Source organism: Pleurodeles waltl, chromosome 6, assembly GCF_031143425.1.
Source record: "Pleurodeles waltl isolate 20211129_DDA chromosome 6, aPleWal1.hap1.20221129, whole genome shotgun sequence".
Classification (NCBI taxonomy): Eukaryota; Metazoa; Chordata; class Amphibia; order Caudata; family Salamandridae; genus Pleurodeles; species Pleurodeles waltl.
In genome coordinates this window covers 1,096,382,261-1,096,402,948 of record NC_090445.1, presented here as the reverse complement: position 1 = coordinate 1,096,402,948, position 20,688 = coordinate 1,096,382,261, and the positions used below count along the sequence as shown (strand labels likewise).

General features: G+C 41.2%; 1 protein-coding gene across 1 annotated transcript in view; it reads right to left on the bottom strand.

The window, feature by feature from the left end:
• RET (ret proto-oncogene) overlaps positions 1–19,798 on the bottom strand; it is a 192,597-nt gene extending 172,799 nt beyond the window's left edge. The window contains exon 1 of the mRNA XM_069240197.1: positions 19,015–19,798. Within this exon, the coding sequence (XP_069096298.1) occupies positions 19,015–19,087 (73 nt within the window). The 5' untranslated portion in view covers positions 19,088–19,798. The remainder of the gene's footprint in view (positions 1–19,014) is intronic.
• Between the last annotated feature and the right edge of the window lie 890 nt (positions 19,799–20,688).

Sequence of the window (20,688 nt, the reverse complement as noted above, 5' to 3'; positions counted from 1 at the left end):
AATGTAGGTACCAAAGGCAAGTTGATCTCCATGGCCCACATGTGAATACATAAAGCCTATTATATATTTCCGGTTATATGTGTATGCTGAACTCAGTAAGTTTACAAGATTTTATTTGTGTGTTCACTTACTTATTCTCAAAGTTACCAAGCACAAACGATTAATTGCCCACCCCCACTATCAAAAAATACTAAAGCAAACCATAATCACCTAGTGTCCCCCCGGAATATAAAGGTAGGACTCTCGTGAGACCTAATATCATGAACACAATATCAAAGGACAACATATTGAAAGGTAACTAAGTATAGATTCTCTATGTCTAGCTCCATATATATGTACCTTGATGATATATAGCCTCAAGGTTCATAGACGTGGGGGGAAGAATAGTGACTCTATACTTCATCTATATGTCCTCACCGTTTGATATTTTATCCTTTGAAATTCTGTATGCGATATTAGTGTATCTTGATTTCCCTAGCCCTGATATTCCGTACTACTATCAATCACCAAAAGTGACATTATTTTTACACTCACCCTGACCTCAACCATCTACAGTCCTTCACAAAATCTGGTGCGGCCCTGAGGAAAAAGATGAAGGGATAGTTTCTCCTATTTTGACTAATGCGCCTACAAGCAGATACAACGAAGCATTTTACCTAGCCCGCTCTACCACCTCTCAGAAGCAGCTCGAGTGCAAGCCTCTTCCCTTCCTGCATTGCCTCTTACTGGCCAAATGTAGCACAGCAGCAGATAGCAGCATTCTTCCCCTGCGACTCCTATCAGTCTTTCAGGCTGTCATCACCCTTTACACCTGAACTACTGTGTCTGTCCATCCTCAAGAAGTACCACAGCAACATGCCGTCCAGTTGCTGTGCAAATGCACCTCAGGTTACCAGCAAACACGACTCACAACAAGCCCTGTGAAGCTGTCAGTCCTCTCTCTAGGAGGATAAACGTTTTTTCCAACTCGATGACTCCAGAAACACTGTTCCTCAAATTAACAATAGCTCATCCATGGTAGGCACTGATCTCAGTTTCCAAAGTCATAATTCTAAGTATGATTCTCGACAAGGTAATATTATGCCATTCTAGTTTCTTTAGAGGTACTACACAGACTGCTTCAGAATGCACTTTGTGGTCACCCAGATGTACGTAGTTTTATTTAAGTGGAAGAGCTGTATCACATTATCAGGTAACACCAGTTTTACAGCCTGATATAGATATTGCTTTCTCATGTTATGCAAAAAAAATATTTAGAATTCAATTTCTGGGTGACAGAAATGAATATACCTGAAGTATTTTGGTCTAAACCCCCCTGAAAGTTGACACATGTCCATGTGTGCATTCCTGTATGAAATGCATAACCAGAAAATGTAAAATTGTTCAGGTTTGAATAATGAAACTAAATGAAATCTGCAGAACCAAAAAAAATCCTTAATAGATACTGACTTTTTGTCCTAATTACATATCTAGCTCTAACGAAGATGTTTTCATCTCGCATTAGGTTTGCTCAAGCTTTCCAGTTAACCTTTAAAACTTAGTGTGACATCGTGCCACAGATGATTATAGTCAGACCGTTAACCTTCAGCACAAATCTGCATCCATTTTTTCTCAACTCTCAAAAAATGATTAGCAGTTTGGCTGGGGCACCTAAACTAGATCTGGAACAGGCAGCAGGTGAGAGAGGCAGACTCTATATATTTCCTTATGGGCCAATGAATTTGGGAAGCCTGCGGGCTGGGGGTAAAGACAATCACTGCCAAGTACCTTCTGTCTGGCATGAACTGTTTTGAAAAATAAAGATCGATTTCTGTTTTACAGAGGTAAGAGGGTTGTGTTTTCATTTAAAGAAGACTGACCAAGAGAACAAGATCAGCATCTAAGTATTAGGCATACTGGATTCAAAACGTTATCGTTTTTGATCCTGTAAATCTGAATAATGTTTTGTAGATGTAGACCAATGAGTATCAGAGCACTTTTGTATACGTGTATTGTCATCTGGTCCATATTACAATGGGATATCCTTGCGCTTCCAGGCATTTACTATAAAATTAATATAATACGGTGTGTGTATTTAGCAGACAACGTGAATTATGCTGAATATGTCACACACAACTTGTGACAAAAAATACAGTTTTATGATGGAAAAAGAATACGTTTGCAAATATTACACCACAGAATTAGCCAATTTTTAACGACAAATTGTGCGATTCAATTGACCATTAAAACACAAAATATGATTATCACAGTTTCAATAATACTCGTACTTTCTGTTTTTTTCTTGGCATGGCGTTTGTTAATATTAACCATCCCTTATTACAGCAGAAAATCAGGTACATCCTGTAGACATACATGTTTTATATTACAACAAATATTTTGTTGCCAAAGCTGTGACTAGACACAGGGCTGGCTTTAGCGCTGTGGCACCTTGTGCAACAGTCTTTTTGGACCCCCCCCCACGACCACCTCCTCTGATTCCTTCACTACCGCCAATCATATCACCATAGCCCCCCTTTCACATACATTCATTTGTTTTAAAGCACTTGTAAAGGCTAGTTTTACTAATCCACTCAGCTATCCACATGAAAAATAGTTCTGTTCTTTGCAGCAGGCACATTAACCCTCTATGCTACTTTATGGCTAGTCAAAGCTGCCACTAGACAAAACTCCAATCTCTCTCCCTAGCAAGAACATTAATAACAAGAGGTAACATGATATTTTAATTGCTTCCTGGAGGATGTAGCACTAGGAACTTTTCAGCAGGTGCTTTTAAATCGCCAGTTTTACAAGTTATTGCTAAACACAGCGCCCTCCGCCCATTCCAGGTCAGCACCCAGTGCGGCTGCACCGCTCGCACTCACCTACAGCCGGTCCTGACTTAGACAATCGGTTTACATCAGTGACCTATGAATTTTCAACACTGTACTCAAACGCCTCTATTTTCGCTGTTGCCATCAAGCACTTGGTGTCGGCCATTTGAATGCTGAATTCGGCCATTTTGCAGATTGTCGGTTACACCTCAGAAGGAGACAGTGAAAGAACTGAAACAAAAAATAATTCTTGTCTCATATCCTTTGTTCCTCCTGTGATAATGGGAAAGAACTAGAAGACTGCTAAATCAGACTAATCAGCCTCTTATTTATTCTTGAGCACTGCAGCACATGCTATTCTGGCAAAGATCCCAGAAAAGTCATTCCGTACTTGGTGCAGGTCATATTGGATGGAGCTTTTTCTGATCCTTAAGGAGAAATCTCAAAATCTACATTAAATGTATTCATCTTCACTTGTAACCCATGAAATATATGCAAACCCTTCAAATAGCATCGAAAATATAGAATTTAAATTAAAAAGTATCATCTTTCAGCTGCTCGATTATTAGCAATATCGACACCTTTAAAATGAAAGAAGGTAAATTAGATCATAATCATCCTTATAAGATCATTTTATTGAAATCAGTTTCCCAGACTTCAGCTATTTGTCGCTGATGCAGTTTGGCCTGCTTGGAAATCAGGAGATTTACCTGACAGTCAAATACCACTGAAAGGTCAGGAGAGAGTAGGTCACAAGCCACATGCTATTGGCACACAAGCCATGGAATATATGTTATCATTTTAAAAAAAGGAAAAAAAAATATATATACATTGTAAATCGAATGTTACATAGCTTGGAGCTACTGAGGGAAATGATAGGACCTTTAAAATGGCACTTAGTGCGACCTCCTATAAACTCAAAAATACTTCCTCTACAGGTCGTTGGCAAATGCACCTACAGGTGTTCAAATCACACCATGTCTTAATGGAGGAAGAATTTAATCTCGAACCTACGACTCCAAACACAGACCTCCACCCATTACTTTACACACCTTCTCCAGTATCACAACATGGGCTCCAGAACTGAGTTTGTTCCAAAACTAGAGACGATCATTGGTACCGTGAAATTACTTAACTTGACTCTGAGTGATTTGTGGCATAGCAAGAAAATGATGATGTCAGTAGACTCCGAGTAAAGTTAGTTAAACCCTATGTTTGACAATAAAATCTATGTTATTTGACCTGAGTGTAAATTACTCCATACTCAGAACAGATGAAATTAGTTTTTTCTTTCTTGCCACATACCAATGTGGGAGACCACCACAGCACAAGACTGCAGAATCCTCAATATTTTCGAACTAGGATCTATTCCGACTTATTGGGGCACATTAAAGTATAAGTGGCAAGATAATAATAATAAAGGTAAATGCAATGAAAACACAATGGGCCCAATTCACCAAGATTTACTCTTAGAGTATTCCTGGCTTACTCTTCAATACCAGTATACCAGATTTGATCCTCGCTTATTCCTGGAATTCAAGTGTAAACCAGGAGAGCCACCAGAGTAAGTTATAACAGAATCTTTATGAATTTGGTAAAATATTATTAAAGGAAAATATTTAGCTGAAATAAAAACAGGGCTTCAAGCTGCAACAGAGTAGTGGGAGACTCAATGCACACCTTGGGTCTGGAGGGAGTAAGTTCTAAATCTGTAAGTTGCAGTCAGTGTTAGATGTAGTATCCCAGAATAGGTAAATACTTTTCCTCTGAAAATCTAAGTCAGCTCACTGGTGAACCAATCGGGATTGCTGATAGCACAGTACAGAGCCAAACACAGCTTTTAAGGTCATCAAGGCAAACTTGAATGAGATGCACAGATTCACAGGGAGCCAATACATGTCACACAGAGCGGGGCCCTGTGGAGAGACTCGTCTCTACTTTCAAAACATCAACTTCAATTGAATTAAAGCCTCTACATTAGAACCAAGAGTTGCTTTGGGCACAAGGCATTCTTTTGGTCAAGAGACAACCACTAACTACAAAGGACCAGACCAAATGAGTAGGTGCAGATCTCTACAGGCCTGAAATACAGATCAGTGACAAAGTAAAGCATGCTGAATCTATCACCAATTGTTGAAACACTATTGATAGAATCACCACCAGTGGGATTACTGCATCATGGCAACAATATTAACACTGGCACATTCCTGATGATGGCTGATTTGCCCCAAGTGCCAGGGATGTGACTCAGGCCCTAGTGTCCTCAGAACTTCATCTGGGCACACTTCCAAAGAAATAATTTATACTCCGAGAGTTTAGCCAGAAGTAAAGTTACTGTTTCGTTTTTTTGTATTATTATTACTGTTAATAATAATAATAAGATTAATAATGATGATAATAAATTGTGTATTTGATGCATACATTCATTTTGGGATGTTTAAGAGAACGCAGCTATTTGGTCCACTTTGTAGGGGTTTTATTATTTTTTCGTACATAGATTTCTTTATTTACTCTGTGCTAGTTGGAATTCTTGAAGTAGGAAGGCAAAATGTACAAAACCTCTTGTTATTGCATAATACCTGTATTTTAAGTAAGAAAAAATTTGAAGCAACATTAGGAAGAAATTGTGTTTGTGGCCAATACAAAATTGTAAATTGATAATTGAAACTGTCTTACAAACAATTACCTAATAGACCTGTGTTTAATTAAAATGCGTTCCCTGGTAGTTTAGTGAAACATGTTTTCATCTTCTCTGGGGTTTTGGAACTGTTAAGACAGCCGGTTAATAATAATAATAATATTAATAATAATAATAATAATAATCATAATAATAATAATAAATTGTGTATTTGATGCATACATTAATTTTGGGATGTTTAAGGGAACACAACTATTTGGTCCACTTTGTAGGGGTTTTATTATTTTTTCGTGTATATATTTATTTACTCTGTGCTAGTTGGAATTTTTGAAGTAGTAATGCAAAATGTTCAAAACCTCTTGTTATTGCATAATACCTGTATTTTAATTAAGAAAAAAATTGAAGCAAAATTAAGAAGAAATTGTGTTTGTGGCCAAAACAAAATTGTAAATTGATAATTGAAACTGTCTTACAAACAATTACCTAATAGACCTGTGTTTAATTAAAATACGTTCCCTGGTAGTTTAGTGAAACATGTTTTCATCTTCTCTGGGGTTTTGGAACTGTTAAGATAGCCGGTTAATAATAATAATAATAATAATAATAATAATAATAATAATAATAAATTGTGTATTTGATGCATACATTAATTTTGGGATGTTTAAGGGAACACAACTATTTGGTCCACTTTGTAGGGGTTTTATTATTTGTTCATGTATATATTTCTTTATTTACTCTGTGCTAGTTGGAATTTTTGAAGTAGGAAGGCAAAATGTTCAAAACCTCTTGTTATTGCATAATGCCTGTATTTTAATTAAGAAAAAAATTGAAGCAAAATTAGGAAGAAATTGTGTTTGTGGCCAATACAAAATTGTAAATTGATAATTGAAACTGTCTTACAATTACCTAATAGACCTGCGTTTAATTCAAATACATTCCCTGGTAGTTTAGTAAAACATGTTTTCATCTTCTCTGGGATTTTGGAACTGTTAAGATAGCCCGTTGAGCTAATGTGTCTGCTGCAAAGATAAAAGTGTGTGTAAACTGCATGTCACCGGTGTGAATTCACAGAAGCCATTAAATTTAGCATGGGCAAGTTGAGTGTGGAACTCGTCTTGTCAGCAGAAAGATAGTGTGTTTCCCACAGATATTTTAACTATCATTCTGAATTGTGAACAGTGATTGTCTAACGATGTAAAAATTGACTTTTTTTTTTTAAAGGGCTCTCAATATTTTCTATACAAATAGCTTGCACAGGTGTCGTTCTTTAGTAATAAGCATGACAAAAGCAGACAGTGTGGAATAAAATCACCACTGGCACAGTTAATATAAAATCACGTTTAATGACAAAAAAGTTTTAAGTATTGTAATGGTTACTCAGTGACAACTCACAGGTCTCCAATATGAAAGACTCAGTTTATATCTTCACTAATGGATCCAAGTTAGAGATACATCACTGCTTCAGTGACTGTTATTCATAACATGGCTATAATTTGGCTGGGAGCCATGCATGGAAAGAAACTTAGAACTACCAGTAAAAACAGTCATGTAAAACCCAAAAGGTCATTGTAAACGTGGGATACCAACCTGGACACCAGGATGGAGATTCAACAAAGCTTTGCTTATCATGCGTTCCTGAAAAAATCTTGCGATCTTGAAAATTCGATCTGCTCCAAACTATTAATTGTTATGATAGAAAAATTTTAAATTTCTCTATAACATGACTGTCAGAAACATATGTAAATATTTTTGCTTGTGGTATCTAATCACTTTGGTTTATGTTCTTACGGTTCTCACGAGCTTAAAACATAATGCAGATGCAAACAGTTTTCCTCATATTTTGGAGTTTGTGTGTAGCTCTTCTATAAAGCATACCATGTGTCCTGAATCACCACTAATTATAAAGGAAGTCCAGATGCAATGTCTAATCCAAAATAATTGAATGTAACATTGATCCCTCTGTCCTGATGCTAGATTTTATATTGCCTGTTAGTGTTGTAGTGCACTGTACTTTTTTATCTGCTAACCACAGGACTAGTACTTGACGTTTCAGTCATCCTCTGCATAGAAATCACTCTCCCTACGTTGCTGGTTTTCTTCCTCTGCTGGTATCCATTATAAATTTTTTAAAGATCAAGTCTTTCCGTGTTGTCTTTTTACAAAGGTTAGCTTTCCAAGTGTGTTACCTCCTTTGATTGATCCCAATCCAAGTCAGCCATTTCACCAGATTTCTGCCATATGCCCTTTCCTTAGTGCGGGGATAACCCTCAATGCCCTTTGAACTACATCCACTTTTGCTGCTGCATCTAATTCCCGCCTTATTCAATTTCCTCATTCATGCCGGTACAGGCTTGATAAAATTCAAAAACACAAGTGGCTATCTTCCCAAAATCATCAATTGTTGGGCCCTGTGTTGCATATGTTAAACGTTTTGCTAAGGCCTGTTATCCAAGTCACTTCCTTTCGGTATGCAGGTTGCCACAAATATATTCTAATGTCTGCCTTAAGGATCTGATTGAAACATTCTACTCCTCCATTTGCTTTGGGGTGATACACTGCTTTCTTAGGATGCAGATTGTGATATAAATTTAGGAAGTTGGTAAAGACAGTGAAATAAAACTGAGGAGTATTATATGGTTCTTATATTTATGGTAATTTTGTGTGCATAATACTATGTCTTAAATAAACAAAAAACTTTAATGATCCTGTTAATTGTAATTTCCGGCTTCTATTGGCTTCAAACAATTTATTTGCATATTATGAGTTCCCTTTAGTGATAGTGGTTTTTGACTGAACATGACGGCCCATTTTGAGTTATGTTCACATTAAAGATGCTCAATTTGTGATGTGTTATTATGGTTCTAGAGACACACACTCCTTCTAAAGACACAAGAATTCATCAGGACAACCGCTGTCCAGTTATAAGGAGCAATTTTATGCTTTTCCTATTCTTCCATAACAAAGATGTGGTGTCTGGGAAGTAGCACATCTTCACATGATACTCATTGCACAAAGGCAACCACAATTTCCTACTTCCTATCAAAGAGACAGGAAGTAATTTTCCATGGTGTAAATATTATTCCATTAAGAAATACATTGACGTCACTGTGCCCTTATTCATTACCGTTCTTGCAAGAGAAAAATTAACTCACTGGAAAAAAGATATGCTGACCAGTGATGCTCCATTGTGATCGGTCGGATCTTTGCAAAGGTGCAATGTATATCTGTGAACCTTTTTGCAAAGCAGCTCGCCCTCATTTTTATGCCAACTCAAACAGTTAATACCTCAGGCCTTCAGGTTACTGTTTTCTAAATGCAGCTCTGAACCCTATTCAGTGTCAAAAAGGTGTAGGTTCACATAAACATAAAGCTAAAGCAACAAATGCTCCACAAAGGAGAGAGACAAGGGAGCAGAATGAAAAGGGAAAAAGTAAAGTAATAACAACCCGTATGAAAAAGGACAGACTACAAATTCAATTGTTGTCAAAGACAATCCATGTACTCGTTGTGTTAGCATGCCTCAAGCAGATGTGTTGGAGTGCTTTGTTTGATGCCTGTAATTGTGCTCACATTCACGATACCTGAACAACAATATTTAGTGGTGTGGGGTGGTGTGACTGATGTCTTTGGTTCTTAGCTTCTCATATTGACAAGGGCTCCGCTGATATAATGAAAGGAACTTTCTGGGAAATTATCATCATAATAATTATCCATTTATTTTCTAGGAAAAGTGTCGAGGAATTCTCTCCTGCTAAAAGGGACATGGTGTTCTTTTTCAATTTCGAATGTGGAGTGAAAAATACATTAAAATCATGCAAGCATTTGATGAGAAAGTCAGGTATTCTGACTCATGCTGTTCAGGGGTATTGATAAAAATGAAAAATGAGGCGTTGCTGAGAACAGGAGAAACCAGATTCCAATCCCAACCCGACTCTCTAGAACATATAACATCCTGAACACTGGATGGACGGTCTTTGGAGAAAAGACATGCAGCTATCATAAGGATCACCGAATGGTCTACCATATGTGGTGAGACTATGAAAGGCTGGCCGTTTAGCTCCTTAGTGAATAAAGGGTTCTGCTGCAGACCCTGGAAACATTCTCCAAGGTACATAGGAAGCAATTAGTTGCAGAGTTTATTACACAATAAAGCTCACTCATTGGGATAAACCAGATATTCATTGCTGAATCCTGGTGACTCTATTCACTGATTCACTCTTCTGAGCTCAATACAATGAATACTCAGTGTAACTGGGTGATAATATCTGCACCTGCATCCTATGCATGAAGAATAGTTCAAGGTCATATGCTGCTTGGACAACACGATCCAATTGTATGCTGCTAGAGCATGTGTACGTACTTTTATTAGGGAAGGGAACCATGCATTGGGGCACTGGGTAATAACCATAGTTTATTACATATTAAGTTGCCATTTTTGTTTCCCCAATACTGACACAGAAGGGCTAACATGGGTACTTAGACCCATATTTATACTTTTTTAGCGCTGCATTTGCGTCATTTTTTGACGCAAAAACGGCGCAAACTTGCAAAATACAATTGTATTTTGTAAGTTTGCGCTGTTTTGGCATCAAAAAGCGGCCCAAATGCGGCGCTAAAAAAGTATAAATATGGGCCTTACTTTTAAATAGCTGATCAACTTCTCTTTTTGATTTGTTGCGATCTACCCTAAACTCAGATTCAGGGTTACGGTTTTTATGAAGCAAACATACTGACTTACAATTTCGAACGTAGGCATTAAAGTAATTGTTTTCTTCTCAAAGTGTGTTTTGACAAAACACAGTAGAAACAGAATTATGCCCAATATGTGTGCTCTAGAAAACGAATCTGTAAAAACGCATTTTACTCCACTCATCAAATGTGAAACACTATAAATATTTGCACAATGCAAAAAATAAGAAAACTCATGCTGATCCAATGTTTTTGGTTTGCAAAACACTGCAGACAAGACACACAGTGCAGTAGACAACACACCAGGGTCACTGCAGATTCAGCACAGAAAGAACCCAACTCCCACCAACAGAAGATCGGTGAGAAACTCAAAAAGTTGAAAACAAAACTCACGAAAAGATAAAATTCCTGCAAAAAAAGGCACAATAGGACGCCAGCAAACAGAGCGTTGCGTGAGTCTTCCAAAACAGTGAACAGAAATTCGTGAGGATAAACAACACTCCTAGATACCCAAAATTAACAATTTCAGCAAGCAAGCATTTACCACCGTAAGTGTCTCTGTGTCTTTGGCTGAGAGGAGCATGAATACTTTTTAAAGCCTGGTCGACAATGCTGTTTCAGAAAAAATGCAATGCTATCATGGCCAAACAATTACAAAAATGATATTGTGATTACTTTATTGGCCATTCGTTTATTTGTCTTCACTTCACATTGCAGTTGTACACTTATAAGTTAGCTTTTCCGTGTTGAACTCAAGGAACTGAGGGGCAGATTTAAGAAAAGTGGTGCTGCAGCCGGTGCAGCGCCACTTTTCTTGCGCCCCTTAGATTCCCCTACTGCCATTTGTGCGCTGTACTTAAAATACGGCATACCATGACGCAGGGTAGGGGGCAATAGTGTCAAAATGTTTGACGCTATTGATGTACTGTTCAGGGTTAGCACCAAAATGTTGGTGCTAACCCTGAACAGTACGTAGGGGCCCATTATAAATTATGGTGTGCACCCTTTTAATGCCTGCTCTGAGCAGGTGTTACAAATTCTGCAAGAAATGGCGCAAAGAAGTCTTTTAGAGTTCTTTGTGGCATTTTTTTGGCTCCCCTAACCCTAATGGGGGAACACCCCTTGCATAAATTATGCCTGGCACAGGCATAATGTGGCGTAAGGGGTTACAAAGTGGTGCAATGCATGCACTTTGCCACTTTGTAAATCTGGAGGTGCAATTTTAGCCTCGTTGGGCCACATTAGTGTAAACAATTACGCTAAAGTGGCACAAGCAGGTGCTAGGCCTTCTTAAATCTGGGCCTGAGTTCTTCAAATCCAGGCACCGCCCTGGTTAAATCACTTTGTTTCCCAGTGGTTCTGTCCAATAATATGGCAAAACTTCAAGCTGTTAAAAACATTCAAAGCCAGAATAGTTAGGACTAAATGGCCATATGGACATGGACTTGGCTTCCAAATCCTTAGAGTTTCACACCTGAAAGTATAACTTTTCCCTCTAATTTGTGTTTGCCATTTGTAAATATTCACAAAGCTCCAGTCTTCATAACTACAAGTGGTGGGGTCTTATATCAGGGAGTGAAGATGCACTTCGGAACTGGATACAAATGTAATCTTTGCAGACGGCTTGATATAGCACTGCTCGGCCTGGTTTAAACAAGTTACAGCTAACGGGACACTATTACGGGAACTCCAGAAATGTAAAAAACCCTTTCAATACAAGAAAGACAGAGAGGCATAAGTAATAAGCCTCTAGCACCACATTGCGCCACATTTGTGTCAATTTTTTTATGCAAATGTTGCGTTAAAGTGGACACTTTTTTCTTAAATATGGCACAGAATTTCAAGAGGAGATATACCACAAACACTGACTGCTAACCAACTTGAAGCAGCCTTCCAGCTAAAGCTGTTACTGTCGGCAGTACAGAGGTCAGCCCATGAAATCATTGGCCCATACCTAACTGATTCCATAGTTCTAAGAAGCACTGCAAGTCTCTCTGACTACAACCACTTGAATACATTTCAGAGGAGACTGTTGACTGCACCACAGCACTGTGCAGTGCGGTTGTGTCAAGCCTAGGTGTAGATTGTGCTAGTTCACCCTTTGTTGTGCCTATTGATCTTGTACCTAAGACTGTGGTACGAGTTCCATCGCCTTGGTGTTACTTGGGTTCTGGGACCCACTCTTTTGTGTTGCTGAGGTTTTAGTGTCTCTTCTTGGGTATGACTCAGGTACAGTACTATTGCTGTAGTAGTTGTTTTTTGTTTTGGTACCTATTTTTTAATTAGGCTTACTCTGCCTGCTTGTGGCTTGCACAATGTAGCCAATTTACAGTAGCTAAGTCTCGGGTGACTCACAGAGTGTGGTTCACACCCTGGATCACATACATAGGTGTTGCTCCCTTGCTCTGGTGTCCATGGCTGGGTGTGACATGCAGTCAGTGTGTATTTCTATATATTTTTCCCATATAAAAAGTGATGCACCAGTGGTGCAAGGGGCTTGTAAATAAACCCCTGAGTGTGACTGACACTCTAGCACCCTTGGGCCCGGGATCTCTGTGGGGGCATCCCTCGGCCCTCACACACCCTCCAAAAGGGTGGGGGCCAGGCAAGCCTAAACAAAATAAATGGGGGCAAGAGGTACCCATGCACAGGTGTCGCTTTTGCTCTTATAGTTATGCTAGGGTGTGTCTCCCGATCAGCTACATCACTGACTGAGGCTCACACACTGAAGCCCACTTTGTATAGCTCAAGTAAAGGTACCTCATTGAGGATGGCCTGTACCTTATACCCCTGCCTGTGCACACCTTGAGCTTTTGAAAGCATGCATGATACATCGTTTACTCAGGAACCCACGCCTGGGTGCAGCTCACATTATGGTATTATGGTATCTGGTCTTGGGCGTGGCTCCGGCCCTGGTGCACATTACAGGCTGTGAGTTGCATTTTGATGCAAAGTCTGGATTTCACCACGCAGTCTTGCACATATCACTGGGTGTGGCTTGATTCTTTGGTCCACACGCTTAGAAGTCATTTAATTGTCCAGCTAAAACTCTAAATCAAAAAGATCGACCCAGCACATTATTGATGTTGTGTGGCAACTACGGATGTGACAAACATATTTTGCTGGCTCTAGATTAGCTAAGCCTTTTCGATGATTCAGAGGTAAAAACAAAGCACAAAATGTCGAAAACAAAAACTGGCAGCAATGAAAATTACCACATGTGATGGAAACAGAAAAACAAAAGAGAAAGATCATAAGCAATAAACTTGAGAAATAATCATTCAGTAAGTTCGGTAATAAGGAAGAGAGGCACGGAGAGAAGAGCTAAAAAAAATACAATCAGGTGGAACCTAAAATATGCTTCATTATCATTATCTTATGTACCTAGCTCAATTGCATGGATTTTATCATCCTCAGAAGATAATATGCCAGCCGACTGGGGTCTGATTTCAAAGCATTGCAGTTTTCACACATGTTCAGAACAGGTGCATAAACTCGTCGGCCTCTAAGGGTCACCCAAGAGAAATTACACTGTAACAGACCGGACATCTTTTCAAATAGCCTATGTAAAGGCCCTGACTCTACAGTTCAGCAACTTAAAGCCTGCAAATGAACCGGGGGAAACAGTACTGTACGGGTGGATTTCGGTAAAGTAAGTACCAAAATCCACGTTTTTCCCCAAAACTCGAAATAGGTGGTATTTTTCACACCTGATAAATAAGATATCCCACGGTTCCATTATAGGATGCCTGGCACTGTGCCACTCATAAGAAAGGTCTGGGCGTAATATGTAACAAGTACACAATAACGTCCTCAACAGTTTCCTTTGCAAGCTCAAACTGTAGCTCAATGTATGTATGCATGTATGCACAGCAAACCTAGCCAGGGGGCAATGGAGCGTGCTGGGCGACCATCAAGTTTGCATTAAGCGGAAAATGCACGTTTATATTACATTTCGCAGATTTACAATTGTTCGCTCCAAGAAAGGGGTGGCTCTCGCGCTGTCTTCACACGCTCATTTCACCTCAGAGCCGGTAGACCCAGATGCCATTCCCAAGTGCCTGGATCTGTGTGAGTAAAGCCTCTGTACCTATACACAAACTGCCGTTGGAGTCAGACTCTGACACTAGCACATAAGCCCATATTTATACTTTTTTAGCGCCGCATTTGCGTCGTTTTTTGACGCAAAATCGGCGCAAACTTACAAAATACAATTGTTTTTTCTAAGTTTGCGCCGCTTTTCTAAAAAAGTATAAATATGGGCCTTAGTGTGTGTAAAGGATGCTGAGAGCTCCGTATTTCAATGTGGAGCAACCCAAAAGCACAATGAATCATTTAATTGTGAAAAAATGAAAAGATCCACAAGTGCAGCTTTGTTGTGTTACGTGATGTGTATGTGTAAAGTGCACTGTCACCCGTGAAGGTATTCCGTCCCGTTAGAAGCTGCAGGATGCCTTACACCATCTGCAATCGGAGGGGTAAAACGTGCATGTACTTCTATGCCCATGGTTGGAAGTTACCGTATTACCACGCCAAATGCTCTGCTTAAAGCAGCACAGGGCTGACTGCATTGTGGTCCCAGGGGTGTCATTGGCCCTCGTACAGCCGAGGAAAATGGGCCTCTGCCGCCTGTTTAGGTAGTGAAATGCAGCCATGGTCGGTGTCACTGCACCTGTTGCACTAATGATACCTACACCCCTGAGAACTTGCATGGATTATTGTTATGCTCTGTCTGTCGTCAAATCACTGACGTCCCACAATCTTGCCAAGGTACAAAAAAAATAGATGGCATGCCTTGGAAGCTTGCCCAATACGTGCCTTACGGACACCCCGTCTTCATCTCTGTTTTTAATTTGCATTATGGCTACACCCACATATTTGTGGTGGTCCTTTAATCCTGTAATTTACCACACACACCCACTCCTCTGCTCTGTAAAATGAACGTTGTCATGTCCAATTTCTCAACCGTTTGCTCTAGACACGTTTTCTGTGATACTGTATATGACCTCCCAGTCTCCTGTTTTCTACCCTTGGAGAGATAATTAAAAGCTTTGGTCACATCTCTCTTCTTCTCTTGCAGGCCACGTTCCTACTCTTCCAGCACGGGAGGGGTGACTTCCCATCTCTCGACAGGTACAGACATTCAGCAACAAGCTCACAATGCATTCTCCACGACACTCTCATGTCAGACTTGAAGACAGAATAATGTGGAATATCTGTAACCAACATGAAATTCAGAACTAGGTGCTAACTGCCGGATGTGGCAACATCGACTAGACACAGAACCAAGTGGCAATTTAGCAGCATTGATATGGGGCGTTCTAAAATTAGTATGGGCATGAAGCATCTTTTTAATCTGTGTGGCCTTTTTACACGGTTCTGTGACTCAGCACCAACCCGAGGCTACAATATATCACAGATCTAGAACCTAGAAGTCGGTACAAAACCTCCATCTACAACTAGGCACAAAACAACAAACGAGGCATACATAATTTGGTACAATTCGGCATCCAGAACTGGGTACTAAACAACCCAAGAGGGACCCAGAACCAGACTTAAAACTCTAGCTGTGGGATCCAAAATTGACCACAAAATGGCAGACGTGAGATCAACTGCTGGGCCAAAAAATAAAAGATATGGAATCTAGGTCTGGATACAAACTCCTAGACGAGGCATTTGGAACTAGGTAGCGCCCAGATGTGGGTTCCAGGCCTTAGAACATAAACCCTAGACATGGCACCCAGAACTGGGTACAAACCCCAGACGTGGTCACCAGAATTGGATTCAATTCTAAGTCATGTTATTCAGGACTTGGTCAAGGGTGTTGCATTTAAGAAGTTGCAAAAAACACTGGGACGGCACGAGAACTGGGTACAATAACCCAGCATTGATGCTCAAGACTCATTCCAAAAAAACAAAAAAAACAGAAATGGGACACACAGAATGCTTCAGACAGGGCATCCTCGAACTGGGCATAAAACCTCAAATTAGGCGACCATGAACAGGATAAACAGGTGACGCATCAGAACTGGGCTCAGTGCGCTATATGAAGCCTCCACATATATGTGAAATCTTTTATTTGTGTCAATGGAACCTTTCCCTACACCCCAATCCTTGAACCCCATGCACCCACCCACTCCAGACACCACTAGCATGTGACAGCACCAAGAACCAAGAGTTCTTTCCTGAGTAGGGGCCATTAAGGGCCCCTGTCTCCATTCTTGTAGGTTAGTTAAATATACTAAGATGAATGTGACAGTAAACAAAGGCAAAAACTGTCAGAGGACATTTATAATAATTTGGGAAAAATTAAAAATATATACATCAAAAAACTGATGCTGTGAAATATGTCGCCAGGTCATGCTTCAATTCACTTTTAGACAAACAAAAATGCTTCATTCAGATTTATGTGTTTCCATGACCTCCTTAAAGAAGAATTTTGCCTAAAGTACTTTTCGTTGACAATTTAGAGCATAATAACTTATTGGAGTAGTACTGCCAGCTCTTCAAACTCTCACTTTTATGACTAGGGCCACTGGAATTGTGTGATTTTACATTTTCCAGAAAATTATGAATGTGATGCATTTGCCACATGTTCCATCACTTACGTATAAATTAGAAACACGCCCCTTTATGCTAAAATCTGCTGATTATACCGTATAATCAGCAGATTTTAGCATAAAGGGGCGTGTTTCTAACTCAAACGGATCAAAAATTGCTAAACATTTTGCAGCACGTCTTGTGCAGTGGAAAGCCCTTCGAGAAGGTTGACTTGTCATCTTTCAATTGCTGATTATTGTATTTTGGTGTTAATCTGGTACTAAGATTGTGAAATCTTTGCCCAGACAGTGTTATCATGTGAAAAAAATGATAAAATAATTGAAGTAACACTATCACAAAATGTGCTGTTCTGCCGTATAATTTGCCTTTTTTCACATAATTTTGTAAAACCCTGTCGCATTGTAAATCCTCCTTTGCCGCATAATTCCAGTGGCTCTGGAAATAGTCATTTGAAGTACAAACAAAAACGAAAATCCTTTACCGTTGTAGATGTCAGCGAACAATAGAGTGGCTGTGGTTTGTTTTAAGAAGGCTCTGGTCGAACCTGTCTGCTGTTTAGGAACAGTGTGTGTGTGTGTGTCTGTGTGTGCGTGTGTGTGCGCGCGCTTTATGGCTCGTTGTTAACTTTTACAAGTGGTATTACCACATGGTAACAACATGATTTTTTCTCAATAAAGGGTATATCCGTGTTGTATTCAATGCTCTGTAAATAGCAGAGGACATTGCTAGTTTGATCTAACCGATTCATTTCACCATCATGGGAAGTGCAAAAGGATCACTTTCTTCTCCCTCCTCCCCTTGGCTCGTAAGCTTCAAATCTTTAAACTCCTAGTCACCGAAACCTCGACCTTTGCAGCACGGCCTGAACCCCTTGGGCTATCTCACCAACATAAATATGGGTGTGGTTTCCACTCTTTAATATCAGACAGTTTCCACTAACATGAAATTATGTGGCATGACTATTAGCTGATGTTTTGAAACGTCTGGCACGAGTCACAACCTAGTCCACAAACCACACAAGCAGAGGAAAATGTGGTTTGTGCCGAACTGACGCTTCTAGGCGCCTGCTACCAGTAGAAGAGGGAAGCGTTGAAATTAAATTATAAGCCTTTCCAGACTAATGTTCATCATTGGGCATAAAATCACAAGGACACTGTTTATTCATAAATGTGTTCCACTATATTATTAAGAGTCGTATTTTCTTATAACTCGGAACTGATACCGCGGTGAGGACCGTTGGCAAAATAGATGTATGAGACAAACGGATTTGTTCACCTGCCTGGTCGTGCCATTTTGGCAAACACGGGCAGATGGCGATAAGAGGCAAGAGCCTGGCTTGTTTACTGTGAGAAGCGAGCAGCTGCGGGGATCTCCATCCCGGGACTCCCAGCCAATAGCATTTTACCTACCAGTCTTAAAAAAAACAGCAAACCGTGCTCACCGACCTGTGACAAACAGCCCAGAGAGCAGGTCCTATTTTGCCTGAAGAAGCGAACATTCAGAAGGGTTAGACCAGAACTTTGCTCTTTGTCCTGGTTTTCACGTCGCCAATTCATCACGAAAAGAAATGTTCAGAGGCCAGTTTTTCATAGGCGTTTCAATACCAACATTTATTCCCGACTGCGGCCCCAAAGTTTGCAAGCTACGTGAAATGAAACACTGAGGTGAAACTATTCCGGATCACACATTGTAGCTTAGCGGTGGGGCCGAGATTTGAAACCAACCGTATTGTTTACAGCGTCCATAGCTTATTGATTACACCGTCCATCGTCTACCTGACTTTTCAAACCAGACGAATACAAAAATCATATATATATATATTTATTTTTTTAAAGGAAAGGGCACGAAACACAGAATATAAGACTTATTTAATGAAAGGGAAAACACGAAACTCAGAGTAGACTGGGAATTTATTATACCAAAAACCAAACACGGCCATCCCACCGTAAAAGGTGCTTTGGAAGTCCTGATAGACCACTGGGTTAATGCACCTGTTAGACAAACCTATATGTATCCTGCTTTGCAAGGAGTTCGATAGGTGCAGAGCCGGACCAGATTTTCATCCGCCCAGTGTCGATAATACAACTTCAAATGTTAAAGGCGATTGCACCTTTTGTATTTTTCAACAACTTGAAAGCGCATTGCCCTCTCGACTAAGAAAACAATGCTACATACAACGTAAAATATAATTTCCACATTATCACAAAAGTATCCAAATACTGTGTTGGATGCACGGAGAGCATGAATGAAAGTCTCAAAATAAAACAAAAAAACTGAAACAGGAGATGTCAGATTCAGAATGTCCGCTCTTCTTACCTTCTGTGAGGAACATGAAACCAAGCAGCGTCCACTTTGCACCTGGCATCCCGGCCATGCTGTTGCGCTCCATGAGGGGTTCACTTCTGCACTGGCCTCTCGCCCTCAGTTCATGCTGAGGCAGTCGGAGTCAGGGGACTGTGGTCGCGTCTCCTCCACTCCTGAGCCTGCTCAGTCAGCCGGGCTGCCCCATAGCCTGGGTGACGGTGCGCCTCCTCCGGAGTGTCTCCGGGGTGGAGCTGGAGGACGCTGAATGAAAAGAACCTGTTCACATCTGATGCTCAGCTCTCTCCTCCTCGGCGATGGTCCTCTGTTGGGGAACTGCTGCCCCGCCAGGGAGGGTCGGTGCGCGCCTCCTGCACCTGCCCGCCTCTCTCAGGAGGGGTCTCTGACCTTCTACCGTGACCTGCCTCTTAGAGGAAGGGGGCGCAGCGAGACCCGAGCGCCGAGGGGGGTGGTGGCTCCTACAATCGGGACATCAGTGGGTGATGCTTCAGATCTTAGGTTGTGCTATATCCCTTCGTAGGGTGCCAGCGTGTCACCCAGGAATATTTGACTCTTAAAAAAGGGGGCAGAACAGAACAGAGTCCGGTGTCATCCCTCCAGCAGAGTCAAGTTTTCTGCGCGCCCCGTGCGCGTCTAGGGCTGGCGTGACTTGGATGCCCCACAGCATCCGCGCACACAGGGATAGCGCAGTGGTCCCTTCGGACTGGCGGGGTGCCCAGTGCTCTGTTCTCTGATGTGCCAAGGTGCTTGGGTCCTTCCAGTGGCGCAGCAGTAGTCCAAGTGAGCCCGGGCGGCCAGTGCCCTCTTTCTCCCCTCCTGGCTCAAGCCCCCGCCCCTCCGCCCACACCCCGCCTTCGAGCTGCAAATGGGCACTCAGCTACACCCGGTTTAATTAATAAACTGCAGCCGGGAGCAGAGGGGAGGGAAGGAGGGGAGAGGAGGGAGAGAATCACCAGAGACGAGGGCCGCGTACAGGGCTGAAGAGAACCTGCACAGTGGCTGCCAAACTGCAGGAAGGGAAGCAGCCAAGGACCTGAGAAGAACATGAGTTCTTTTTTACTGGAAATATTTTTAACAGATCTTACACACACCACATCTCAATATGCCAGAATGTTTATCGATGTGGCTCGATGACATCAACGTGGGATTGGATCGTCGAGAGCACAGTAGTGAGGGGCAGGGTGGTGAGCAAACATGAGTAAAGCTGGAGACTGGGCGAGCTGTGTGTCCAGAGAGAGCATGAGATGGACGGATTGAAAGGGTCTGGACGCCCCTGTTTGCTGCTGAACTCTGGGCTTCACGGCAAGGTCGACCGTGGTGGCTAAAACCGTACAATGGGTTCATAAACATCGAATCATAATAGGTAGGTTAAGAGGTCAAGCTAAGCGGTTCTTGTGTGGGCCTGTTGAACCCTGGGGGCACAGCCCCTGCTTCAATGCACCAGAGAAGTCTTTGAAGAAGCGCAGCGGCTTGAAATGGGCCACGCTTCAAGGTAGTCAAGGGAGATGTGTTCCAGTGGTTAAATGAAACGACGGACCTCGAGCCATAAAAACCCCAAGGCGTAATTCCAGTTCCGCCGTTGACCGCACCTGTGATCCTGGGCAGATCCCTTCACCTACCTGAGCCTATAGTCTCACAGCATTCACGACTCGACCAATTAAGCAACAG